At 41.2% G+C, this 27,962-nt stretch overlaps 2 protein-coding genes across 2 annotated transcripts; both read right to left on the bottom strand.

The window, feature by feature from the left end:
* Positions 1-7,432: 7,432 nt before the first annotated feature.
* On the bottom strand, positions 7,433-17,036 carry LOC112971349 (heterochromatin-associated protein MENT-like). Its single transcript, XM_026076710.1, has 8 exons — positions 16,942-17,036; positions 15,370-15,546; positions 14,051-14,134; positions 13,524-13,661; positions 12,885-13,002; positions 12,005-12,147; positions 10,670-10,837; positions 7,433-9,036 (listed from the first exon to the last, which is right to left on the bottom strand). The coding sequence occupies exons 2-8, from the start codon at positions 15,535-15,537 to the stop codon at positions 8,626-8,628; spliced, it is 1,230 nt and encodes a 409-aa protein (XP_025932495.1). The 5' UTR covers positions 15,538-15,546; positions 16,942-17,036; the 3' UTR covers positions 7,433-8,625.
* Positions 17,037-18,898: 1,862 nt separating this feature from the next.
* On the bottom strand, positions 18,899-25,312 carry LOC112971350 (serpin B10-like). The gene is made up of 7 exons (XM_026076711.1): positions 25,145-25,312; positions 23,738-23,851; positions 21,957-22,091; positions 21,431-21,548; positions 20,904-21,046; positions 20,177-20,332; positions 18,899-19,303 (listed from the first exon to the last, which is right to left on the bottom strand). Exons 1-7 carry the CDS (start codon positions 25,310-25,312, stop codon positions 18,899-18,901), a joined length of 1,239 nt encoding a protein of 412 aa, XP_025932496.1.
* Between the last annotated feature and the right edge of the window lie 2,650 nt (positions 25,313-27,962).

Genomic DNA, 27,962 nt, shown 5'->3' with positions numbered 1-27,962 from the left:
TCAAAAGCCGCCTGGACGCGATCCTGTGCAACGTGCTCTAGGTGACCCTGCTTGAGCAGGGGGGTTGGACTAGATGATCTCCAGAGGTCCCTTCCAACCTCAGCGATTCTGTGATTCTGTATGATTCTGTGAATACTTTTGGAAATACAGAACTGTTTGCACCTCCCTTTTCTCCTCTATATCCTCTTCTCGTATTAATGGGCATGCTCCCTCACTTATTCCTACTTTTCTTCTCCATCATCTGTTTTCAGAACTTACACTGCAGAGCATAAGTAGGTTGCTGACCTGCTATATGGCTTTTAGGGCAGAAACTCTAGAAGATGAATAAAGAGAGAGAGAGAGAGAGAGCACGCCTCTCAGTTCAAGGCCACTGTCAGCTGGTGTGTTCTGAAATATAAAGGGCAATATGCCCTTCTCCACACCCTTGATGTTTGGCCTGGAAAAATGTAGAAGTTGTAGAAAAAAATTCAACCACACTGCACTGACAAGGGACGTGTTGAAGTAATTTGAAAACTTTCTTTTTTTCTTTTCAAACAGGGAAATGGATAGAAACTAATCTCCAAGATATGGCTGAAAAGGAATACTGAAATAGGCTGTTACTCCCATTCATCCTGTTGTGGGATTTCAGAGGGAAGTGTTCATTTAAATCCTTGTGACCTACAGGTCACATAAAGCCCTTATTTTGTGATATTTTACATTTGTGCTCTTTTGTTCAGAAAGCAGATCTTATTTGAAGCTCAGAAGGTACTTATACAGTCACCTAAAATAAATGATGAAATGTAAATGAACACTTGACTCATTTGACTTGGTGGATGTTGTTTTAAGAAAACACTGGTCCTAGCAGAAATTCTGAAGGTGAAGGTGTTTTAGATACCTGTAGGCCCAACACTGTACCCAGTTTATTGTTTCTCTGTTCTCAATTGAGGGAGTTAGGATCATCCATCAAAAGTTGCAAAACTACCTGTAAGTTTTTCTTGAAATGATTTATTCTACTGGAACTGTCTGCTGTACCAGACTAGAGACCTGTAACAGCAGAATGTGTAAAATTAGAGATCAGCAAAAGCATAATACAAGGCAGTTATGTGTACACATGTTTTACTTTAAACCAGAGTAACTAGCAATTGCATTGTTTTCTTCTGCTTTTATCCTTGGGACTTAGATTAAACTGCATTGATAAATATCCTTTGCAATCATTTTGTATCTTTTCTACTATACTTACAGTTACTTTTGAGTGGCCGCTTGACACATGCAGAGTAAAACACTTACTAGAATGCAGTCAACATAAAAGGAAAAAGCACCAGTGTCAAGAGTTCAAGCCCATATTTTGACCTGGAATTATATTTTTGTGCATATATTCACTTTGAATCTAACTGCTATGTATGCCACACGAGGTTTCAAGAATGCTATATGTACCTCTTTTTTCACATTTTCTGTTTCTAAGTAGGTGCATTTTCTGTGCCTGGAATATCTATCTTATTTTCTTACTTCAATATTGTATTTGACAGTATTACACTAAATGTGTAACAGCATCAGGTAAATATGCTTAAGAAATGTTTCTGCTACATATCTGAAACTACTGTTATCTGTTCTTTAACTAAATTAATAGAAGAAAATAATGGTTAGTGATGAAAATGACTATACCACAAGCTGCAAAGATTGGCCAAAAATACAGGAAAATGGTGAAAGAGTACCCAAACTGTGTAGACACTCTTTGTGGTATATTCCAGCTGCTGCAAGATCCTGTTTAGTAAGAGAGAGCAGAGTTTCAAAGAGGAGCAAGTCTGCCAAAGAAAAGGTGCTCTTGGTTTTGCTGTGCCAGATGGAGGAGAAAAATGGTAACTTGCTGCAAACAGAATGATAGAAACAAGGTTTCACAGCATCAGAACACCTGACCTGTTGGCTCTAGGTGCATAGAGCTTTGACAAAAAAGTCTTGTGATAAGCCTATATCCTTTTATGCAGGTGTCCTGATGTCCAGGTGTCATTTTGGCCTCATTTGAAGCCGTCTCTCACCCCATCCTTCTCAGCATCGATGTGAGGCTGTATCTCTCTGCCTGTTTGATTCTTTTAYTCCTGCACCAATACTCAGTTTACTCTGTAGTCTGGGTGGATCATCTGAGCATTTCTTGAAGATCAGTTCTCTTTCAGTTATGTCTGGTTAAAAAGCAGCACAGTGAAAAATCAGTTGCCTCAACGTTAGTTTAGATCAGTGCTAGACTAGGTTTCATTACATTGTTTACAAGAAATCATGTTCAGGTTCAGGAAGAAAATGAGAGCAAATATCACATCTATTGCAATAGAGTCTGACAGGATCAGAGTATAAATAAGATTTTAAATGTCATTTTCTTGTGTCTGTTACTGATGGCAAAATAAGACCTTAAAAATATTGATGAATTTTCATTTTATTTCTGAAGCAGTTTTTTTTCTTTTTTTTTTCTTTCTGCATCCTTCTCTTGGATACTGACTATACAACAGCACTGTAAAGTTCCTTGTCTTTATTATTGTGTTTTGTGTCTGCCATTTCTGCTCGTCATGAAATCAGTGTACCACAGAGATGCCAGGGACTATTTTAGGAAACTGAGATTTGCACTGGGAGACAAAGGCCTATCTTTCAGCGCAGGATAAACTGAAAGCATGTTATCTGCTGTGTTTTGACAGGCAGGAAATCACTGTGTAATAAGCAGTCCATGCACACAATGTGTTTCTATTGAGGCTTATCTTAGCACTTTTCTGTAGGTGCATCTTTCTTTAGTATTCTGAGTCCTGGAACCTTTCAGGAAGGGGTCTGTGCACCTGGGGTTATAAATTTTGATTATGCAGAACAAACCCAGGGCGTCTTGGAAGAAGCTATTTGGAAACGTTGTTATGTAGAACCTATCAGCTGGCTCCCTTGGAGTATTTTAGAAAGGTAATTAGATAGCATTATCCCCAATATGGAAGAGTAAAATGGAGATGTCTTTCAAGAGCATCAAGCCACACTTTGTGACAGACACTAGAGGAATTACAGTGCTTGGGAGAGGCCTTGCTGAGAAGAGCATTGGAACACCAGGACCTGTGCATGTTGTAGGAGCTGCCCTGCCCCAGACTTGTCTCCTCTTCCCTTCCCCCATCCAAGCCTGTAGTTGGCCAGCCTGTCACCTCCAGGAGCATACAGACCTCCTGCAAAAACCATAGCAAGCATGGTGAGCATGCTGAACTGGGAATTCACATTCCCAGGACTGCCTCCCTTGCTGTATCCAGTGTGGCATCCCAAACCAGCAGGATTAAATCATTCTGAAATAATGGAAACTGAAGGGCTTATAACTTATCTTCCAGCACTGGCAGATACACCCTTCAGATCTCAAAGGCCATTGACAAGTGTGGGAAGTGGAGGTAAGGGTTAGCCTGAGTTGAGACCCTGATCCTGATTTCCGTGAAAATAGTACAGGGAGACAGAAATGAAGCAGCTTCCAGTGGTGTTGACAGTAGATGAGCTCTAGAGAGCGTTCTCTTAAACTGGCTCTTTTCACTTCCTCCTCCTGACCCCATTGTCCCCACATCCTTAATATGTCTTACTATTGGAAAGTGTGTTCTTTTGTGGCATCTCCCAAGCACAACTGAGACCAGGACCAGCTCAATACCAGGGCCAGACAGTTTGACCCCTTGCACTTCACCAACTGGCTGGTGCTGTGCTGTAGTTCCTCAGATAGCCTGAGAGGTATTACTTTGTAGCATGCAGTAGCATGGTATGACTGAGGGGTTGCGTGAAATTAGCATAGGAAGAACTTTCATTTGGTTTTGCATGGAACTCTTTGCATTCCATTGGGCAACTGTTACACAAAGTGACTCTGCAAACAAGGTATACACACTTGTACACAGAGTTTTCTGTAGTTGCTGGCTAATACATACAGCAGAGAGCTAGGACTAACATGTAACAAGGCTGAGAATTAATATGCTCACAACCCTGATGAGTCTTTGCTGGCCAGGCAGACCACTCAAGTGGAGAAGTCTTTGTTGCTCCCTGGAACAGGCCGAGCCTCAGTGTTGCTTGTTGCTGCCTTCCAAGTCTTGATTTTGTTTTTTTAATTAGGGTTTTATATCTATCTTCTTGCTTGAGTATTTTTCCCCTTGAATCCTTGCTATTCTGACTATTCCGTCCTGACAAAAAATTCTGGTTTTGTTTTTACTTTTCTTATTTTGCATAGCCTTATCTTGTGTGCTTTCCCACATCTTAACAACAATTTTCTTAATAAAGCTAAGTCAATAGCATGCAGCTGCACTGCGCCATCTGGGTTCTGGATGACAGACGGCTGAATGCTGAGCTGAAAATTACACGCAAGAGAGGGCACTGATTTTAGAAGCAGCACTTTGTATAGGGAGCAAGAGGCGGGTATACTTTGTTGGGTGGAGCTATATTTCCARATGGGATACCTTTGGTTGAGGTGGACAGTGAACTATAACTTTAGATGGAATTTTGTGCAGAGTAAATGTTTTTACACTATTTTTCTCCTGCATTCAAATCTTGTTGCCTAAGATAATGTTCTCTCACATGTGGTTGCTGAGTACCACAGTGGCTACAAAACTTTGTGCCATTCCTTATGGGCRCAAAAGAGCACCTCAGAATGGCTGAGATTGGAAGGGACCTTTAGAGATCATCTAGTCTAATCCCCCTTGCTCAAGCAGGGTCACCAAGAGCATGTTGCCCAGGATCCTGTCCAGGTGGCTTTTGAATATCTCCAAGGATGGAGACTCCACAACCTCTCTGGGAAACCTGTTCCAGTGCTCAGTCACCATCACAGTAAAGAAGTTTTTCTTTGTGTTCAGACAGAACTTSCTGTGTTTCAGTTTATGCCTGTTGCCTCTTGTCCTATCTCTGGGCACCACTGAGAAGAGTCTGGCCCCATCTTTTTACACCCTCCCTTCAGATATTTATACACACCGATAAGAACCCCCCCTCAGGCTTCTCTTCTCCAGGCTGAACAGTCCCAGCCAGCTCTCTCAGCCTTTCCTCCTATAAGAGATGCTCCAGTCCCTTCATCATCTTGGTGACCCTTTGCTGGACTCTCTCCAGTAGCTTCATGTCTCTCTTGTACTGGGGAGCCCAGAAGTGGACACTGCACTCCAGATGTGACCTCACCAGGGCTGAGTAAAGGGGGAGGATCACTTCCCTCGACCTGCTGGCAATGTTCTTCCTAATGCAGCCCAGGATACCATTGRCCTKCTTGGCCACAAGGGCACATTGCTGCCTGATGGTCAGCTTGTCTCCCAGGACTCCCAGGTCCTTCTCCGCAGAGCTGCTTTCCAGCAAGTCAGCCCCCAGCCTGTACTGGTGCATGGGGTTCTTTCCCCCTAGGTGAAGGACTCTGCTCTTGCTTTAATTGAACTTCATGAGGTTCCCCTCTGCCCATCTCTCCAGCCTATCAATGTCCCTCTGAATGGCAGCACAGCCCTCTGGTGTATCCGCCACTCCTCCCAGTTTTATATCAATGAGCAAACTTGCTGAGGGTGCACTCTGTCCCTTCATCCATGTCACTGATGAATAAGTTGAACAATACTGGACCCAGTGTTGACCCCTGGGGGACCGCTAGCTACAGGCCTCCAACTAYGCTTTTTGCCACTGATCACAACCTTCTGAGCTCTGCCGTTCAGCCAGTTCTCAATCCACCTCACCATCCACTCATCTAGCCTGCGCTTCCTGAGCTAGCCTATGAGAGTTATGGGAGACAGTGTCAAAAGCCTTGCGGAAGTCAAGGTAGACAACATCCACTGCTCTCCCCTCATCTACCCAGCCAGTCATTCCATCAGAGAAGGCTATCAGATTGGTTAAGCATGATTTTCTCTTTGTGAATCCACGCTGACTACTCTTGATCACCTTCTTATCCTTCACATGCTTAGAATGGGCATCCAGGATGAACTGCTCCATCRCCTTTCCAGGGATGGAGGTGAGGCTGACTGGCCTGTAGTTTCCTGGGTCCTCCTTCTTGCCCTTTTTGAAATTGGAGTGACATTAACCTTCTTCCCCTCCTCAGGCACCTCTCGTGATCACCGTGATCTCTCAAAGATGATTGAGATTGGCCTTGAAATGACATCAGACAGCTCCCTCAGCACTCATGGGTGTATCCCATCAGGGCCCATGACTAGTGTATGTCCAGTTTGCTTAAGTGATCCCTAACCTGATCTTCCTCCTGCAAGGTAAAGTCTTCCTTTCTCCAGACTTTCTGCCTGGTCTCCAGGGCCTGGGATTCCAGAGGGCTGGTCTTAACAGTAAAGACTGAAACAAAGAAGGCAGTCAGTATCTCTGCCTTCTCTGTATCTTTTGTCACCAGGGCCCCTGCGCCCCATTCAGCAGCCGGACCATATTTCCCCTAGTCTTCCTTTTGTTACTGATGTATTTAGAGAAGCCCTTCTTTTTGTCCTTGATATCCCTCACTAGATTAAACTCCAGATAGGCCTTGGCCTTCCTAGTCCCGTCCCTGCATACTCAGACAACATCCCTATATTCCTTCCAAGTGGCCTGTCCCTGCTTCCACTTTCTGTACACTTTCTTCTTCTGTTTGAGTTTTGCCAGGAGCTCCTTGTTCACCCATGCCAGTCTCCTGCCCCCTTTGCTTGACTTCTTGCTCATTGGGATGTATCGTTCTTGAGCTTGAAGGAAGTGATCCTTAAATATCAACCAGCTCTCTTGGACCCCTATTCCTTCTAGGACCCTATCCCATGAGATTCTTCCAAGCAGGTCCTTGAAGAGGCCAAAGTCTGCTCTTCTGAAGTCCTCGGTTGTGATCCTGCTCTTTGCCCTGCTCCCTCCTCTCAGGATCCTGAACTCCACCATCTCATGGTCACTGCAGCCAAGATTGCCCCCAACCTTCATGTCTCCAACCAGCCCTTCCTTGTTTCTAAGTACAAGATCCAGCAGAGCACCTCTTCTCATTGGCTCCTCTGTCACCTGTATCAGGAACTTAAGTCAGTGGAAAAGTCAAAGGACTGATGTTGCCAATACAGCATTTCTTGTTCATTATTGTGCAGGGGGAAAAGGCTTTGTTGGAAGCCACTCTTCTGGACTGCAGGCTCTAGTCAGACTTTGTATTTCTAATGTGTTGTGACAGGAAAGTAAGCCTTCTCAGTAGCTCCTAGGGAGGCCAGCAGTGCAGTAAGCACTGGTTCAAAATGGCATATTGAATGCTTAAATGGAAAGAAAAGTTCAAATGCCTCAACTCAGTGAGCAAAAACTTGCTCATCACAGAGTATAATTTAATTGGTATGTTTAGTAAATGTCTAAGACAGCATATGCTGTTTGGAGTCTGATGGAAACAAGACACTGGTGTGTTAGAGTGCCTTGGCTCCTTGTCAGTTGGTGTGATGTGGCTCTTGATTTGGAATGGCAGGAATGGAAACCTGCATCAGCCATGCAGCTTACAGGATGCCCTAAGAGAACCAGGTGTCTTGAATAGCACAAACACAACTTCAAATTTCATTTATTGGATTGAATGCAGATCACAGCAAAATTATGAAGTAAAGCATCTGTCCAAATCCCATGGGTGTTCCTGTCAACACTATGACTATCTTTGCTGAGATGCACTCCTAAATTACAAATCTTACTGTGAACAGTGATACAGGTAGCAAGGAAAATGTGCAGATACTAGCCAGGAAACAGGTATAATTAGGTCAAATTAAAAAGAAGCAGCAGATTTGTATACTGAGATTTTGGATTGAATATCTATAAGGGTCAGCAAGAAAGCATTTTGCTGGTAGATTTCCTAGCAATTTTGCTCACTTAACTTTTAGCAGTCTTAACCTATACAGATTAGGGAAATGAGGACAAAATGGGTGTGAAGGGTCTGTACCACCTCTCCAAAAAAAAAAATTCTTAGCAGCTCATGATGACAAGTGGCTGTGCATCAGACAGAGATGAACCATTAGTTGTGAGGTCATACCAGTATACTGAATCTTTCAAGGTGATCAGAAGTCAGCAAGTGAACATCATGGGCTGGATCATTTTCCCCTTGCTGCCTCAATTTTGTATGAAGCTGCAAGGGCAGCAGAGAATGAATGCCATGTGTCTGTGTATATAGGGGAGTCAGAGGGAGATAAGTGGCATTTTGAGATGATTCTGAATTTATATTAAAGTTTGGTAATTTCCAAAAGACTTTAAATTTGAAAGGAACATAAGGAAACAATTGCAGTTCAAATATAGTTTTCCCATTGAGGAAGAGAGCATATGGATTTTGATAAGTTTTTTCCTTTCTGGGATTTTTTCCTCTCTGGGAGATTTAAGAGGATGGACTGCACTTCCCTTAATTCAGTTGCAGACCTGGGGCTAGCTGATGGCTTGTGTGCAGAGAGTCTTTATGCCTCCACCTCACTCTCAAATAACAAGCCAGAAGAGCAGATTTGATGCAGGAGAGCAAAATTCTGCTCTCTGCTTCTGTGACGGACCATCTCATCAGAACAGTGGAAAGGGGCAGTACAGTGACGGCTTTTGAGACATGGGGTCATCTCTGTGTGATGCCATACATGGGGGGCAAAGACATAAGGATATATATTTTCAGTACCTATGGCTACATGATTTAAGGCTGAGCTTTTAAGGCTGCAGTTTACATTCTCCCATAGAACAAAGAACTTTGGGTGCTGTCTGGGAGTAAGGAATAACTCATTCTAGGGGGGAGCAGACTCTGCCAAAAAAGAGGATGCTCTTGGATTTGTTGTGTCTGATGAAGAAGTGGAAAGGGTGGTCAACCTTAAATTTCAGAGCCTCCGTGAGAGGTGAACTTAGTTCTACAAATATAGCCGTAGCAGCTGCTGCCTCAGTGCCTTTCTCATCAACTGCAACAAAAGACTTGTGTAAAACATTGGAGATCACCAAACCACCCTTCTCAGCAATTCCACTGAAATCAGCGTTACTGCTGAAGGCACTTTTCATTCCCATGTTGCTCAGAGTATCTCTGAGGTCATATTTCTCCTCCACTTTGAACTTAGGCAGGTACAGATCCACAACAGTTTCTGTCATCTTCTTGGAATCAGACCATTCAGACAGCTTCTCATATGTCAGTTCTCTTTCCAGCTACAGTTTAAGAAAGAGGAGGGATTTAATAATTACAAAGAAAAAAGTTAAAAGATGAATTTAACACTTAACTGAAAGCATGAAATATAAATTGGTATTACTGATGATCAAAAGCTTGGTTTGCAACAAGCGTGAGACTTACTGCTGCAAGGTTTTGAGTAGCACCTCTGCTACATTCATTGCAAAAGAAAGACAGGGCACTTAACTGCCCTTAGCTGCCAGCCCCTGAAGTAGTTCTTTCCTCTCTTTTGATTCAGTCTTGAGCGGGAATGTTTCTTTTCTCTCAATGTGAACAAAATTGCTGGGAGATTCCTGGGTGTCTGGCAGATGGTTTGGTCCAGTTCCATAGAACCAGCTATTTCACATATTTCCTTGGAAATTTTAAAAGAAGCTGCTTCCAGCAAGATCTGTCACTGCAACTCTCCTTCCTGGGCACTGTGCCACCAGGGTTCAACTCATATCAAATGGAGGAGAGCAATGAATGGTATGCTTGACACGACAGATCCAAGAATTTAGCAACCTTGCAATTTTAGTAACTACAATGGCAGATCCTACTATTGTAGCAACTGCAGTCTCACCAAATTCTAGTTTTTGAGACGATAGATGTATGTGTTTGGAAGCCAACAGTATCAGAACGAGAGGGTGAACAAAATTCCAGGTCAGAGAGAAGAGGTATCCGTTCCACACACATTATCTCAGGAAGAGGCTTTGACTACTTGTGCAGTATTGTCCCTCCTGAATGTGCAGAGAAGGGACATTTATCTCTTGCAGTTCATGTAGGATTGGGTGACAAGCATTGGGCTGTTGCAGAGCTAAGCATCTGATTATGCACAGTGCTGAGTGTGTTCCATTCTTACCAAACTAAGGGTATGCAATATGGACAAACCTTCTTAGGATGTCAGGAACAAAATTAGGTAGGTTTTAAAGGGAATTAATTCAGCTAGTGGAGGAGATTAAAACCCACAGCCAAGAGGAGGAGATATGATCTCCAGTCTCTCATTTCTTTATTTCTTTTTTTTTTTAGTGACTAGGTAGCAATACAAAATGAACAAATTTGCCTCAGACCATTCATTTGCAAGTAGATTATCTGTCCAGGGGAACTGTCAAAAAACAGCCAACTCTACAGTTCCATGTGACAGTAAATTCCTTTCTCTCAGTCTCCTCCTGATGACTCATTCTTTTAATATTGTCAAAATTTCATCAAGCCAAGAGGATATATCTGTAGTCAAACCACCCATATTACTCCTGCAAGGATTTTTCTCCCTCATCTCGCCCCCTTATATTCTGTTTCTCTGTTCTTAGGACACAGCTGGCATTGGACAAAAAATTTCATGAAATTTTGAACACAGTTCTCCTATTGGCTGTGGGAATAAATTTCAGTTTTGGACACTGTTAATATGTGAGCAAAAGGTGGTGCTGGTGCTAACCCTATAACACTGTACCATTTGTGGTTTGGCTGGGAAAATAAGTCAACTTTGCTAGTCCTCATACTACTCACCAGAAGGTATATATATGCTGAAGATGCACCTTTCAGTTTAGGTATTTACAATGTTGTGTGTGGRAATACATCATTTAAAGAAATATGGAATTTGTCTTGGATGTAGCAAAGAGAAAGTTATATATATATTTTTACCTGTTCGAGACCTGTAGTACTGTCTTTGATGTCATCGGGAAGGAGGATGAACATACTGAGTTCGCGTTTCAAATATGGCAACTCAATCATTTTGAAACTCATTGTTTCCATGATGAGAATTGGAAATGTATGTCTCATAAACATCATCTTCACAGGCTTGGTCTTGTTCTGTGAATTATTTATTTATTGACTTAGAAGCAGTAAGAAATTATTCCTTGAAATGAAGGATGAAGACGACTCAGGGCAGTAGAAAGAGAGGAAACTTTTGGAAGCAGCTTTTATAATAGTAGTTTGTCATTTTTTTTCCAGAGCTTTTCTTGAGCAGAAAATATTGCTTATCTGAGTGTTTGTCCCAGACCAATTTGTTATGGCCTGAACAGCCTGATTTTCTTTTCTTCCCAGAGCATGCATAGCAACCCACAGAGGAGGGAAGAAGAGAGTTAGAAAAGTCTGCAAGGATTTGGAGGATGGAGTGGGTATGGGATATGAACTTTCAACACTATGGCAGAAAACCAGCTATGGTTTAAGAACATGAGAGCATTTTGCACAGTTTTTCTGTGATCCTCTCTCTCTGGCAATAAAAAGCAACTGGCTGATGGCTCTGTACCTCACAGTTCTTGGCAGAAGATAACACTAATGTCTGCAAAGGGACAATGAGGGGAATTTCTGGTAGGTAGTCACCTCTGCAGGAGTATGTAACATCTCTTAGTATATCCTTCCCTTCATTCAGGTAACAGCCAATGTATAAGTGCTATTCAGAAGGCAGAAGTTTCAGTTGGGTGGAAATTGTACAGAGCTCTTATGGTGTAAATTCATTTACATCTCTTCTGGATGGTACATTTACATCTCTTCTGAGATGGTACGTTCATGCTTAGTCAGACTGGGCAGTACAGAAGTCTGAGTACTGTACTCAACTATGACATGGCATGTTGTTCCTGAAGTATTTTTGATTGTCCATGGAGCATGGACTCCCCAAATCATATTTTTACAATCTATCCCTCTAGCACCATTTTACAAAAAAGGTCTGAAGTCACTCTAGTGCTTTTGGAAACTGTAGCTGTTAGCTGGAGCTGGTTAACATTTACCTGAGCAGCATCTTAATGTTTTTTTCTAAAATTTATGAGTGTTTAGTGACCAGCAGTCACAAGTCATGCTATCATATAGTTGCATAAATGTTATTGGTGAGCTGACCACTGACACACTTTATAGTAACTAGCTTTTCACAGAGAGTCTAGTTACCACAGGGATAACTAAAATACTTATGAAATGGAAAGATTTCAGCAGTGGCTGCTGTCACCAGGCTGTTCACTGTAGAAGGATGTCAGAGAAGCTTACCTTGCTCAGTCGGAAGGGTTGCAGATCTGTGTTTTCTGCCTGAAATTTCTCTTCCCACTCTGCCTTGAAGTAAATAGCATTTATCAGGACCAACATGGTGGAGCTTGTCACATCTCGTGAATTCACCAAATTCTTGATTTTGCCTTTTGGAATCAGAAGAGTCAGGTTTTATCTTAGTATATGTATATATATGTCAGTGCATGGCATGTTTCAGCTGGGCTTTCCCTCAATTCAACTCCCTAGTAAAAAGATCCATGCTTCAGTACATAACTCCCTGAATTGCTTCCCTGGCACAAATGAATTGGTCTGTTTACTGTTTCTAAAGCTGTTTCCTGTCCAGTTCTTCTGGCTGGCTGACAGGAATTGACTACTTTGTGAAAAAATGTCACACCTTCATGGCAACCAGTTGGAAGAAGAAAGCTAGATAGTTCCCCTGCCAGCTGGTTATGCCAGGTGAAAAGAGGTCTGCACCTCTGGCCTATGTAGGATGGTACAGTTAGGTAGGCATTCCCACCCGCCTTGGAGTGTGAGCACCCAAGATGATAGCTTGAGGTGTTTCTCCCCTCTCTCTGCTATGCCTGTGGTATGTGGRTGCAGTACCAGGGTGGCAGTCCTGTTTGAGGGGCAGCTGATGCAGAGCTCAGTAGAGTTGATGGGAATTTTCCCAGGGAACTCACTGAGTTCTGGATCAGGTATTTGAAGCTGTCCAAGTGCTGCTCTTTCTCCCTCCTCCTGCTGCCCATCTCCCCAGTTTCCACCATCAGGTCCTTCAGGACCTGGCTGCTGCATTAACACTTGTGGAAACAAGGCCACCTGCCCAAAAGAAACAGCAGACTGAGTTAATAAGAGAGAAAAGATGTTGGGGTTGAGCTCAGCTTACCCTCAGTTTGTTTTTCAACCCAGGTGTTGATTTCCTTTTTGGCTTGTTCTGATGCTGTCCTAAAGTTAACCTTCTGTGGCTCTGCATTGTAGTAGTTCTTACTGAACTGTAAGTACCTCTGAAAAATGTCATACAAAAGAAAGTTCTGTACTATACTGTATTTTTCAGTCCGAAAGGGAAGTTCTTAGCTCCTGAGCCTCCCATAGCATGGAAAACTGCAGGATTTAACATTTCACTCTGCACTGGGCTGAGCTGATAGTTAAGAAATAACACAATAACAGAAAATTCCCTGCCCTTGTTCCAACATTTATTTGGAAAAGGGAAGAAGACTGTGCACATCCAATGGATGTGCTTATTTTCATGTCTCATTTACAACTGTGTATCTTGAGGGTTCCAATAGTAAAGCTAAATTGCATTAAAAGGAATTCCTACATTGCAGTTAAAGGGGAACACATCCTTAAATACTGTGGGCAGACCAACTGGTATTTTCCAGTGAACTTTATCACTGGAATCCAGAGCTCTTCATTTGCAGGGGAAAACTGTATTCAAGGAGAGCTTCTATTAATGACAAGCAATTAAAATGAGAAATATGTTTTAAAACTTTTTTGCTCCTCTCTGTGATAAAACTATTCAACTTACAGGCGCTAATGGGTAGGTTTTTTCCACGAAGATTTGGTTAGCGCTTTTCAGTGAGTAGGTATTTCTGGGTTTGTTGATGTCAGCCAGGAGCTCTTTGAAGCCAGAGTGGATGTCTTCAGCTTGCTTGTACTCAGGATCCTTGGAAAGAGACACCATTCCATATATTTAGCAATTGCATTTTTGCATGAAGTTTTCAAAACATGCTAAGTGATGCAGATGAGGAGGGAGTTGGATTCCTCTCCCTTACTTTTCAATTTTCCAAGTCTACCATCACTGCAGTTTGCAGGGCTCTGTTTATCACTGGATTAACTGATTYGCCATATAGCAAACCTTCCAAACTATCCCATTAACATGTCCTTTGGGTTTGAGTGTGTGAAGGGAACTGAACCTGAACTTGCTGTGATTTTGGATTTTTTACTTCAAATATATAGAGTGATGCAGACAAGAAATACTGGACTCCTAAAGCTGTGTCTGAGCATTTTGTTCCCAAAGATTCTTTCTCTTGGGATTTTAATTCTAACAGATACCATTTTTCTTCTCTTTGGTCTTCCCCGAGAAGGTCTGGCCACAGAAGAGCCTTCAGCACCTGCAGCTTGAGTGAAATGAAGAACCTGCAAGCAGATTTTCCAAAGGTAAGAAACAGGCATAAAAGAACTTGTATGCTTTAAAACCAAATGGGGATCAAGTGGGCCTTTAGTGTTGTCCCTGTCTTGTTTTGCTCCTTGTGATAACTCATTGTGCTAGTTGTTGCTTAAGTGGCTAATTCAACGCAGCACTCCAGTCTACATGCTGCAAGGCCGAACTCCCTTCCATAGCTGTTGCTCTCAGTAATAGCAATGCATGTGTGCAAACCCAAATGGTTCTCCCCAGGGCAAATGTATAAAGGCTTCTGAACAGGAGTGTGGTGACCCAGAGGGGAGTGCTGGGCAGTGCTGAGCACCACAGCTACTTTTGTCTGGATGCTTTCACCTGCTGCAATGTGCTTTTCTTTCCAAGGCTAGAGGCAGATACACTGCCTGAAGCTGTCTGGTGGGAAGGTTTGGGTTGACAAGTACTTCCTCAGCTGATTAGGGGCCACTGGTTGCTTGCTGGCAGTTGAAATGTGCCACCTCGGCTTTTTCCTGATGGGAAGCACAAGAGTCCAGCGAGCTGGGGAAAGTGCTTCTTGGTAGTTAACTGTCTAGATGTCGGTTATGTAGTCAYGTGCACTTCTAATCTTGAGATCTCCCAGCTGAAGCCTTGGTTCCTTCACTTTGCATCTTCCTGCAATGTGTCTGTGGCAGTGCAGCATTAGAGTAGGGACTGGGTCGAGAAACGTGGAGACACCAGAGCCCTTGGGAGGTATGCCATTCTTGTTTTCCTTCTGGTTTGTCAGGGAGATGTTTAGGAAAGTGTAAGTCAAGATAGAAAGATGCATTCTTGCCAGGGGAGCGAGGGAGGGTGCAGGAGATAGTGCTGGGATCTGCAAGCCTCTTGCTAATTGAGTCAGGAGCTGCTGACACCAGCTGTTTGCTACCTGAGAGCCCCTTTCTCAAAGGAAACATCCCATCTGTGGCAGGATCATAGGATAAATTAGAAGATGTAGAATAATTTTTAAAAAGTCAGGTTCAGAGAAGCTCAATGTGCTCAGAGTGTGTGATAACCACAGGATGCTTTCTCCTACTGAAGGAAGGTGGGACCTGCTATGAAATAAATAAAACTTGCTGTTCACTTGTTATGTTCTCTCGTCTGCCTTTTTTCCCTGTCACTGTGGTGGCAAGTTTTTTTCTATTTAACACRGTAGATTTTGCAGCCAATACAGGAACCAGGCATTGTATCAGGGTACATGCTTTACAGAGCAACCTACCTCTGCCATCTCCGTTGCTGTGTTACCTTTTGCACCCAGGTACATCAAGGCCAGAGCAGTTGAGATGCTCCAAGGAGAAAAGAAAATGTTTTTGCCTTTATTGGTCTCATTCAACTTGTTGAAAAGATCAACTGTAAAGTTGCCAACTGATGCTGAGAGCAGCTCCATTGCTACAGCCTGGAAAGAGGCAACAAACAAAATTCTACAACTTGAGTGTTAAAAATGGTGGATGCAGTGCATACCAGTGAAAAATGTTGCATGTACAATATGCTGCCTGGGCATCCACTAAAGCTAATAGCCTAGCTGTATGTTTTCTCTTCCAGAGAGATACTGTTTGCCACCTGTTAGGATCAGCAGTTTCTTTTAAGTTTTTGTTGTCTACCTAATATGTCCTTATAATTCTAGATGGATTCTCTTGTGTGCAGCTGCAGTTTTCTTTGGGTTTCTTTCTGCCTTTGGTTTTCAAAAACATGCAGATTCCTAAACTGCATATTTTCTTCTATTTCTTCCTTAACCAATGATTTCTCAAAATAATGTTCCCAGGGGAATTTAAATATCTCTGCAATTTTAGWACATGGCACTGCAGAATATCTGAATTTCCTACTACCTCATTTTGGATCTGTATAGAATTGTGCACCAATTCTAAAAATATAATTATTTAAAATATAACATATATATAACATAACAAAATATAACATATTTCTCAGGCTCTTTTATTTTCCCTGGCCATTCCATCTAATACTGTGTATAGCAAAGATGCTATTTGCTTTTAGAGAGCTAGAGTTTTATTAGTGGTGTCTAGCTACAACCTCTTCTTTATGTTCTGGCAATTTTATTTTTCTCAGAAACTGGCAGATTCCTTGAGGTTGTGAGTATTCCAGATTTCTTTAAGATATCTGCTCAGTAGGATCTGCCTGATGTTGATTCTCAGTCTTCTCTGCTATGGAGACCAGAAAATATTTATTATTATTATTATTATTATTATTATGTAAACAAAGATTGATATCTATGTAATGGAGTTGTGGAAATTGCTGGGGGATCTCTGAAAGTCTATGTGTATTTATGGCATGTTTGGTTGCCAAAATCACTACAGTTTTTCTGACAGTGTGCTGTCAATGAGTACCCAAATCTGTACCACATATTTGATTCCTTTCTTTGGAGAATATGACTAAAAGAACATCATGATGGAAATCTCTCTGTTTTCCCCCCAATGAATAACCCTCTGAGTTCCAGACTTGATAATGTGCAGTGCTATGCCTTTGCAGAATGAAAAGAGCCTTGCTTCACCTGGAGTATAGGACTCCTTTATCAAATTAAGATTTTAATTAGTGTGGCAGTTACTGCCCTAAAAAAAAATGTTTCTTCCTGTGATTAATTCTGCCCTGAACTAGCAGTTTTCTGTAGTCTCACAGGTTCATTTTCTCTAAGGGTTGACATCCAGAAAAACATGAGACAAGAACAGCAATTGCACTATAACATTGATATATTATAATGTATCTATGCAGTCATATAGCCACAGATCACTTTTACAAAAGCATCAGAAAACTTACTTAAATTGATTTAAATATTTACCTCTGATCCTGTGAGAGAGAAGACTTAACTCTTGTCCTTAGTCAGGTCCTCTGTCTGTGCGTTAAGCAATGAATAAATTTAGAAATATAGTACAGCTTGCACCTCCCTTTCCTTCTCCCCTATATCCAGGCTGTTCCCGCCTACCCGAAGCTCATCTCTACTAAATCCCCAAAAGATCTTATGCAAGTTTGCCCTCCCTGTTGACATGATGGTCACTTTTTAGTCTTAGACATTTCAAAAGGACAATATGAATTATAATCTCAGTTCTATTGTAACACCACAGTAGTCCACTTCTTGGGTAGGATTCATCCATTCCAAAGGTCTTTTGGTATTGTGGAGACAACTAGTCTGTTGTTAAAAATACATGAATCTAATGAAAAAGTCACAGAACTAGGACACATGATTTTGGTTTCTAGACATAAGCAAATAATGTAGGCCTGATTCTCCAGCTTTGCATGGCTGTGACTCCTTAGTTCTGAATGAGGCACATGAGTGTGAAACAGGAAGAGCCCAGTGACTGAATTCAAGTCCAGCTTAAAACTGAAGACTGCTAGAAGCATGAGCAGAAGCAAGGTCAGGAGGGAGCATTCAGGATAATGGCTGGACACCCAATCTGCTGGTGAAGAAATCTCATTGCAACCATGGTGGGAAATACTTAGAGAAATAATGCCAAACACTGAGTTGGTGCACAGTACTTGCATGTGGTGAGGGAGGGCAAGGACTAAAACAACCTCACTGGGAGGGCTCAAGCAAAGATAGAGTGAAATAATACAACCAAGGGAGAAACATAGCCCAATGCTTGTCACTGGTACTATCCCAGAAGAGAAGAGAGGGGGGCTGCAGTTGGGTAACAGGAGAAGGAGGAGGCAGTAGCAAAAGTTGTAAGAACCTGGGGTCAGGGGAGGGGGGATGGAAGAAGGGAAGTATATGCTGTGCTATGTGCTAAGGACCTCGCTGCAAACCTGATTACAGGAACAGAATGGGTCAAGTATTCTGAAAAGTGGCAGAAATCAGTGTTGTGTAAGGCAATGAAGAAATGCCAGAAATTGAACAAGCAGTGGTTTTAGTAAGATGAGTGGAGTCATCAAGAAAGCAGGGTAGGAGAAAGGTCTGCTGGATGGTTAGGCAGTGGTAAAACAGAAACCAGAGAGACTCCAAGTCCCAAAGAAGTATGTTGAGAGCAAGCGAGCTAAATTTATTTGCTAGTTGAGATGCAAGGATGCTACAGAGGGTGAAAAGGGGAGGTGGAAAGGCAGAATGGGTGTTGTATTTGACAACAGAGGAACAAGAAAGAGAATCGTAGACTTGTTGGTTAAAAGGGACCTCCAGAGGCCAACCTCCTGCTTGAAGCAGGACCATCAGTAGATAAGGTCAGTTGCAGCTTTGTTTAGCTGAGTCTTGAAAACTTCCAAGGGTGGAAGAAGCAACAGAATCAGGAACGCACAGGAATTTACAAGTTATTTCATTACTGGCTGTGCCTGTCTATGAAGTTGGTGTAAATCTGACAAGAGTATGGGTGAGATGGCCAGATGACCAGGTTGATGGGTTGAAACCAATGCAGATGTAGCARTGTTCTGTAGGAAGGAATTATTCCTGTTTCATAACTTCTTGTGGGCCAAAGCAAGTGTGTTGTTTTAAGTTTGGGAACTAAGCCTAGTCTTCCTTCATTGTGGCAGTTCTGGTTCTGAAAGCTCTGCAAAGAGGCATCAATGTCCTTCAGTGCATAGTTTGGTGTTTATAGTGTAGTATTACCATTTTCAGGTTCTTTGGCCAGGAAAATAAGCCAGAGACTTGAATTCTAGGCTATTTTTAATATGTGCTCTCTTCTAACATACAGAAATGTATCAAAGGTGCAGAAAAATGAAGAAAAACAGTCCAAACTATTTAGATACTCTTTGTGATGTGTATTTTGTTTGTTATTGTTGTTGCAAGGGCTTGTTTAGTAATAGCTGAGTTTCTAGGGGGAGCAGAACCTTCCCAAGAAGAGGATACACTTGGTCTTGTTGTGCCTGATAAAGAAAAGGAAAGGGTGATCTGCTGCAAAAATAACAGTAGCACCAAGACTTCGTGATGCCAAAACTCCTGAACTGGCAGCTGCTGCTTCTGTGCCTTCTTCGTTGACCTCCACATAACACTTGTGAAAAACCTGTGACAAAACGAGATCACTGTTCTCTGACATCCGTGTGAAATCAGCTTGGCCTTCAATGAAGGCATCTTGTATCCCCATCCTGCTCAAAGTAGATTTGAGGTCATATTTCTCTTCCAACGTGAACCTGGGCAGATAAACCTCCATTTTTGTTTTCTCCATTAATTCTGGGCTGGTCCATCCAGACAAGTTTTCAAAAGTCAGTTCTCCTTCCAGCTGCAGTTAGTAAAAACAGAATCAGAAAATTATAGAGTATACAAAAACCTGTGCCCTAAGGGCTATTTCTTTTCCTAAATAGAGAACTTTTCAGCTGCTCTAAAAATACAAAAAACAGCAGTGAAAGACAACTTTGGAGATCATTTCTACCAGAAAGGAGTATACTGCTCCACAGTGGTAAACACAGTATTTGAACTCTTCCCAGTAATTTTCAGGGAATATAGCTGTATTTTCAGGGCTAAATATTTGTAGTACAATAACAGCAGTGTCATATAGCAGTACTCTGGCTGATTTGCTGTTGACACTTCTGTCTTCCCTACATCTTAGCATTGACTGAACAGAGCTTTTTTCTACAGAACATCTATTAATGTAGATGAGTTACATGATTTATTAAAGTTTGTAGGATCAGTCCCACAGAAGATGGCAGAGTCCATATACATTAGGTCTGGACATCCTGGAAAGTCATGGAGGCTATCCAATTTGCGCTTTTCTTTTAGAATGAAATTGTCTGTCAATAGATACAGTGAATCTCACCAGGGCTGGCTTTCTTTCACACTTGCCACCACATCCTTATTTTTGTTTGGCTGGAAGAAGAGCTATTTGTGGGTCCTGGGGTACCTGTTTCCAGGACTGATCAACATTAGGAAATGCAAAAGTGCCAGCTGCTAGAGTTAAAAGTCTAGTCGAAATTTCAAGAGGTTCAAGTTCACAAAATGTTGGACTGAGTTCGGGATTTCCTTTTCCTTGAGCTTGATCAGTACCCTCCTTCCTAGAAACAAGACTGCAGCCTGGTCTTTTACTTCGGATGTGCAAAAAATAAGTAAATAACGACATTCTTGTTTTTCACATGATCTGAGTTTTCAGTTGCTTTACCTTTTGTAGGCCGGTGATGTCACTTGGTAGCAGGATGAACATGCTGAGATCATTATGGACATATGGAAGTTCGAGAATGTTAGCCTGGACTGATTCAACATAGCACCAATTAAATTTATCACTCAGGAACATCATTGGCACTGGTTTAGTTGTATTCTGCAACAAATAAAATGAAATGTTTGCCATTTGTACTCTGACTGAACAGTAAAGAACTGAGTTAAAATAGCACAGTAGAGGTTTACTCTGTTTACTACATAAGTTGTCCAGTGTGTCTGAGACACCCTCATGGCTCTAAGAGGTGGGACACAGGATCTATAGAGGACCCCCAGTCTTCTGGAAAGGCAGTTGGAGGCTAGTATATCTATGCTGTCTAAACTGATACCTATTTATAGGAAGCTGTGTTCTACTCTGATTTGTCTTATGGTTAAAAATGAAAATGTACAGAACTACTTCATACAGTTTTGTTCACATCTTTGTTTTTCTCACCTTGAGAGAAGACTAGACGTTTGTTTGAGTCAGTTTCTGACAATTTTACTTATGGCTGCAGTGCTAGTATGTGTATGCAGTCTTTGTACTGAAGATATGGTGAGGAAAATATACCGTATTCTTTAAAGGAAATAACTTTCATGCTATGGAGGTCTAAAGATTGACAGGACTTTCTCTCCCCCATCTTATTCACTATTTTTGCCATCTCCAGTCTAGGATATATGGCAGTATATTCCCATACCATATTTATTCTGAAAGGCCTTTGCCTGGTAGCTTCAGCCTGAAACTTTGTTGCCCAATTTCCTTTGAAGTAGAGTGCGTTTACCAGGACTAGCCTGGTGAGTGAGTCAATGGATCCAGGAGGCAGCAGATTTCGGATTTTACCTATAGAAAACAGAATGACATTTACATATTTGTGCAGCTTTACTGTTTTAGAGTAAATGTTGGCCTAGTTTCTGCGGATATAAGCCAGGGAAATTGTAAGTGTTGGTATAGCATGCCTCTAGCTTGAAATTATCCACAAACACATGGGCTGGATTCTGGAGTAACCTTGACTGATAAAGAGGAATAAGCCATATTCTTCCCGTGTTTAAATTGAAGACACTAGTTTTAATGAGGGCTTGTCAGTAGATGAATACTTCAGGAAAATTGCTTTAATGTACCTTTCTGAAGTGGATTATTTGCCTGCCTTGGGCACCTATATAGAAACTTTTTTTCAATGCTAACATGGCATCTTTTTGAATTGGAAAAGGACAGACCAAAGCTTACCTTCAGTCTGGTGTTCAACCTTGGAGTTGATCTCTCTTCTGATTTCATTTGCTGTTCCCAGAAAGTCAACTGATTCTGGCTCTGCATTGTAGTATTTCTTAGCTAACTGTAAGTATTCCTGCAGGGCAAGAGAGACACCTGCCTTATGTTTGTTGCCTGCCAATATGAATGCCAATAAATAACTATAGCCAAGTAAAGAGAATCCATCATTAATATGATATAGACTACAAGCACAGCATTTTGTTAAAGGAACAAAGTATTTTTTCAGTGGGAAATACTTAAGTGTTTTCAGTTAACTATATCTGCAAACTTAGAAATCACACTGAAATTAGATACAYACCCCATAAAAATAAAATTTTAGTGTCTGAAGACTCAGGAAGAGTCTCACAGAAAATATTTATGTTAAGAATAACAACACAATTTGCATGTGTAATGACAATTTTTAAATGCATACCTTTTATGGTATGTTGTCATAGATCATAAAATTTGAATGGCATTGTGTTACCTGGGTAAATGGCCTACCTACCGTACTGAAAGCCAGTGTTTTTTCTCCGTATAACTGGTTGACACTTCTAAGCAGGTAATTTTTAGTTGGTTGGTTGATTTCAAAGTTAAGTGCTTTAAATCCAGTATGGATATAACTTGATTTGTCATTTTCTGTCTTGAAGAAAAGGGGAAAAAATGTTATTCATCTGCTGTGTAAAATAGTTCAGAATTTCTAATTTTTTCCCTCATTCAGCTCCTTGTAAAGTATTGATATTCAGGTGATCTGTTACATACATAGCAACACAAGAGCTGTTCTAAACCTGAGAGCTATTAAAAGTATCATTTGAAAATATTAAAATTTGCAGACATAGCATAGGCTCTCTATGAGCCTCAGTACACAAGTGGTAAGAGCCTGAACTTTGTAAGACAGTTAAGGGTTTCTAAAGGGCGACTGCCAAACTAAGTATATCCAGAGAGCAAGAGAATGTAATTGTTGCACAATACATGAAGACTTAGCTGTGTGACTCCTCGTAACATTTATGAAAGTTGAATATGTTACATTGAAAGTTTGCCCCTAAATGTCTAAATCTTACTCTTAATTTTATTTTCTGATTTTGAAGATTCTTTATATTGCAGAGGAAGTAACAGGATTAAATGAATGTAGACTCGAACTCTCAAACCAAATCAAGGAAATCAAGCTGTGAATTAGCAAACTAAAAATTTAGACCTGTGCTGTATTAATCTCATCATTACTTCAGAATCAGAGGCATGGACAGAGATTTGAAATTTCTAAACAGTTAGAATGGTCCCTTTGTTCAACCGGCAGAGCTCTGTAATTCTTAGGATTCAGACAAGCATTACTTATGAAGAACATTTGTGCAGTGTAAATGGTTTGTTGACATAGCCCCTCCCAAATGAGTTTTTCCATTGTGGTATTTGGTGGTGGGATGCAGAGCCAAATTCCCATTTGTCAGAACTCCCTGCCACTGGGGTTCTGTGGGCAGACTGCAGGGGAATGGCTCACTCCCATAAAAATAAGAATGGCAGTAAAGAGGAGGGAGAAGAGCTTCACACCATCTTAGTTGGACTGTCAACGAGAAAAAAATGCCTTTATTGACTCAGAGGAATGCAGTTTGCTTTTCCAGACTTTTCTGCTATGTTAAATTATGTATACTTTAATAAAAGATATCTGTCAAAGTCTGTTAAAGAAATACCTCGTGAATATAATAATTTTCATTTTTCTCAGTTACTGCAAGAAACTGGTCTACCTCAGGAAATTCCAATATGTCAGTTTATTTTGTTAATTTTTTCACTGAAAAGGAAACTAATTTCTGAAATGTATCAAGCATAAGTAGCTTGCACAAGTTAATGTTCTGGTTTTTGTAGTCTTGATACTGCAACTAAATGTGTGGGAGGCAGCTCTGGTCTTGTGATTAGCTCTTTGAGATAGGGATGATGACTGTTCAAAGAATATGTTGTTAAATAGCTTTTTATTGAACAGTAATAATGAAAAAAGAGATCCCTCCTCAAAGCTAAAGGAAAAAGATCAAGAGACTCAGTGACAGAGAGTGGCCACATTAAATTTTAAATTCTGCAAATTTGAGATTAAATTTTGCAATTCTGCCTAAAAAGGGGAAACATGTCTTAAGTATTGCATTAGGTGAAGATATTACAGGAAGTCTCTCGGGATGCTGTACCAATTAATTGTGTACACTACTTTTGAGGAAGGTAAACCTGGTCAAATGCAAATGTGGAAGGAAAATAAAAGCAAGAGAGGAAGTGATGGTTCCCTTAGCTTGGTCACTAGACTTGGTGAAATACCTTCTGGAAACAGGCACATTGATTTGATAGACGCTCTTCTGTTCTGGAATAGACTTGCACCTTTATGGTTGTAGTGACATTCCTGGCTCCTTCAGCTTTGTTAAAGTGAAGTACCTATAGTGGAAATTGTGATAATAAATACGATGATAGAAAATGTGCTCTTTCAGTAAAATGTTGCAATGGTGTCATGGGACTGGTGAAGAGGATAGTCAGGCTCAAATTTTATTCTTGCGTGCCTTCCTGATTGAACATGGGATCTTAGGTTAGGCTTTTAGGCCCATGTGCACAACATGGCTTGAGCATGCTAAGTTGAGGGTTGCTGGGCAAAACTCTTAGGTGCCTGGCCTTTCTAGAGGAATTAGTCTGCTTTGAGTTAGCCCTTTGGCTGACCAGGTAAAACGTGAGAAGAGCCAGTTATCTCCAGGTGGAAGCCATCAAAACAGCAGTATAAATGGAGAGCTACTATACGTCAGCCAGCAGGAAAACACTGGGGACAGCTGTGTACCCTAAATCCCTTCTTCTGGGCATGTGCACCTTACCCAGGCTACAAAGGGATATGTCCTTCAGTATAGACTTCAAAACTTGGAAAATTCTTCAAAAGACCTATGCCTTATTTTTCTTTGTTTTTCCTTCTTCTTAACAGAAGATCTTTCCGTCCTTTGCAACTCTGCTGGCCCTCTTTAATCCTATAGCTCAGTAGATAGATCACTGCCTTAGCATGGGGAACTTTTTCTGTCACAGCAGATGCCAGCTCACAAGCCTCACCTCCTAGGACAGGAGCTAGGTCATTATGCATTGGAGCTGTTCTCTCTGCCACCTATTGAAGCTATGACATTTACACAAGTAGGGTTTGGTTTAGTTTAGGCATTTCAATAGGTGATTTTTCCTTTAAAATACACACCCCCAAAGAAGGAATTGTAATTTCACCCCAACAGTGTTTCTACTCTGACCTTGTGGATGTTGACTTATGTTAGCCAAGTGCAACATCTGCAAGAGCTGCAGGGGGGAGTGTTTTTGCATTGGGTCATCTCCAAGGAAATTAGAATTGTCTGTGACACGGTAGAAGGAGAATCCTGGTCTCCTATTCCCTGGTGAATGCTCAAGTTACTGAGCTCTGGTATAAATATCCCTTATTTCTTCTGGTGTAATTTAAAAGGAGGCAATGCCACCACTGCCACCTCTCCTCTTTGTTGGGAGCCTCTGCAGAAGCTATGGTAGACTGTGATAGGCTATATCTTCCGATAGGTAAGATGAATTAGTCTCCCCTGTGTGAGTGTAGGGTTTGGGTTAGATTAATTTGCCTTCTTACGGTTTTTCTTTGATCCATCATAGCAAATTTATTGCATAGAGGATGTTAATCCAAGAGATCGACCTTTTAGAAAACCACATTTTGGAGCTCAGACTCACCTTTGCCATCTGATCTGCAGTGTTACCTTTGGCTCCCAAATACACAGTAGCCAGGGCAGATGAAATACTCAATGGGGAGAACAAAATATTCTTGTCATCATTTTCCTGACACTCATGTTTGAAAAAGTCGAGAGCAAAGCTCGTGTTTGCTGTATTCACAGCTTCCATTGTTCTAAACCTGCACAGAAAGGAAGAATAGATACTGTAAGCTAACAACTAATAGTGATTGCTATGTGTGTCCAAGTTTCTCTCAGTTTCTGAAGTTTCTTTCATGATTTAGAGGCTTTCTAAAAGTATTTTCAAAACTTCCATCTTTCAGAAGGTTGACGGTGGAGCACAGTAATCCTCTGTATGACTGAGACTTGCTGATAATGTATGCAAGGTAGTCCAAAGGCAAAATCTGGACTGTGTCAAGTATTTTCTTTGGTTCTTGTCTGATCTCAAGGAACTAAGTAAAAGTGTTCTGACTTGTCAGTGCCTGCAGACTGTTCATTCCTGCCAGCTGTGTTTGTTATTCATAGTGTGTGAATATTTGTAGGCTGAGCAGAAGTTCACCTAGGAAGACAGATACCTGCGCAAGGGACAACCAGGAGGAACAAATGAAAATTCATTGAAACAGGATGGTGACATTGTTGTACTAAATAAAGAAAACATGTAATTCATAACTGTCCAGTGAAATTCTATGTAAACAATGTAATGGAGTCAAAAAGAACTTAAGTCTGGAAAGAACATAGCTAATCTTCCTCATTCTTCATATAGACATGTATTATAAAGTCTCCTAAAAGGTAGCCTCTCCTGGTTCACTGATGACACTAGCTATCATCTGGGTTAGGGAAAAAGCTCCCTCCAACCTTTCTTGTATTTGTTCACCAGACACCATCCTTTACAGCATCTTGGAGTGACAGTTGATAATGTTAGACACTGATGCCTGCACTAGAGAATACTCAGATACAGTCTTTTATGACAACTTTTATGCTCCAGTTTGTGCAGGAGCCTCTTAATGCTCATAATTGCAGTGAGCAAATACACTGAGAACAAACACAGTCAAACTACTCCTTTAGGACAGGAGAAAACACACTTTCTGATGCACTGGGTAAACATTGCTCCAACTATTGTATGCCAAGTGTCCTAGATTCCCTTTTTGGCTTTCAAAAACTTCTTGAAACCCTGTCCTATGGTGCTAGCCCAGATCGTCTGCAGTTTGCAGGCTGCTTCCCAGCTTGTCTGCAGGACAATTTTCCATATTCAGTAGACTACAAGTGCTGCCATTTTCCTTCGCATTGCAGGGGTAGCTGAGAGCCCTAGGCATGGCTTAGGAGCTCTTATGGTCAGTATAGGATGGCCACAGAATAAAGAGATTTTTTTGCCCTGAGTAGCTTGGAAAGCAGGAACCGACCTGATTGATATAAGAACTAAAGAACACAGGAACAAATTACCTAACTTAAGCAAACACAGTGGTTCCTACTCTGCTATGATATACATGCAGGCCAGTGAGTTCTAGAAATTATAGAACTCTGTACAATAAATTGTTTTCCCTGTATATTTTTAAGATCTCCCACTTCTAGATCATTCTGTGATCATCTTAGTAAAATACATTCCCARTCCTTTGTTGTTTTCAATTCAGATCCCTGCTGCCTTTTTTTAATCATTTATCAATGAAGCAACGTAATCCAAGAGTATATGAAATAAATATTCTCCAGAAATARTTACAGTACCTTGTTTTGTGTGGGAAGTAACAGCTCCTCTGTGTGTCTCCAAGGATTCTGCAGTTTACATGAAGTGTAGGCTGAATTTATAGTGTGTSTGACCAGTTCTGCATAGATTCTTATGACTCATGACTGTGCAATTTATTTTACCCTGAAGGTAACATCCCTATGGAAGAGCTGAATCATCTTATAGGAGTAGGATGTGAAGTGATGGTGAGAATGATACCACACAAGAACCTTACAAAACTGACTGCAGAAATATTTCTATAAACATTTCTGTGGCAACAGGCTAGCAACAATTTGAGCCAACACTACCTGAAATAACATTTGTCTTGGTATTTGGAGGATTAAAAAAAAAATGTAGTGGTTGATCTACTTCTTTTATGATTCCTCTAATGGAAATGATTTCTGAGGACCAGACAATGAGAGAAAGGATAGTGACTTCTTATATGTGTCTTTTCTATTGTTTGGTTTCTACTGAGAAAGTATTTCTCACTCCTGGTAGGTTTCTGTTTCAGCAAAATGGATTTTATTAATCTTGGATGATTCTAAGAAAAGTACAACCAGGAAAATTTTGTCACTACTAGATGGTGAAAGTTGAGAAACAGGCATCAGACTTTTGCTTTTATCATCACTGGCAACCTCACTAAAACCTGGTAGGGGTCTTAGATTAGACTTATTTTTTCTCTTGCCTCTCTTTTCCCTCCCTGATCTGAGAGATGCTATTTGACCTATGTAACACCTCAGAGATATATTCCTTATTTGCCATTCCAGAAATTGATACTATCACAAATCCTCTTTTTCCTCTTGCCTTGGCTAAGGAAACATCCCCTTCCTAGATCCTCCTCACAGCCATGATCTCCCTTTCTCTATTGTCCCTCTTCTTGCTGTCTATCTTCACTCACCTCTGACTACAAAGCCTGTGTAATCTTATCCTTGTCCTTGATTTGATTCTTTACCTCCCTGCTGTGCTGATAATATAATCTTGAACACCAGGATAGCAGCTGCTTGTTTCTCCTGTACTGCCTCCTGGATGCTGAGCAAGACTACTTCCAAGGTCTCTGTATCCTCCATATGAACTGCCTCCTGAGACCTTTCTTCTGCCCTGCTGT

The sequence above is a fragment of the Apteryx rowi genome, unplaced genomic scaffold (assembly GCF_003343035.1).
Source record: "Apteryx rowi isolate R43461 unplaced genomic scaffold, aptRow1 scaffold_437, whole genome shotgun sequence".
Taxonomy (NCBI): domain Eukaryota; kingdom Metazoa; phylum Chordata; class Aves; order Apterygiformes; family Apterygidae; genus Apteryx; species Apteryx rowi.
Note: the sequence above shows the minus strand (reverse complement) of the source record. Positions and strands in the feature narration are given on the sequence as shown.

Coding starts and splice junctions, on each gene's coding strand:
- LOC112971349 (XM_026076710.1), bottom strand. CDS start 15,537: ATGGAGCTGCTCTCAGCATCAGTTGGCAACTTTACAGTTGATCTTTTC. Junction 13,003..13,523: donor AAACCTACCCATTAGCGCCT/GTAAGTTGAATA, acceptor GACATTTTTCAG/AGGTACTTACAGTTCAGTAA. Junction 10,838..12,004: donor AACCCTTCCGACTGAGCAAG/GTAAGCTTCTCT, acceptor AATAATTCACAG/AACAAGACCAAGCCTGTGAA.
- LOC112971350 (XM_026076711.1), bottom strand. CDS start 25,312: ATGGAAGCTGTGAATACAGCAAACACGAGCTTTGCTCTCGACTTTTTC. Junction 21,549..21,956: donor AAACACTGGCTTTCAGTACG/GTAGGTAGGCCA, acceptor CTTGCCCTGCAG/GAATACTTACAGTTAGCTAA. Junction 21,047..21,430: donor GGTTGAACACCAGACTGAAG/GTAAGCTTTGGT, acceptor TGTTTTCTATAG/GTAAAATCCGAAATCTGCTG.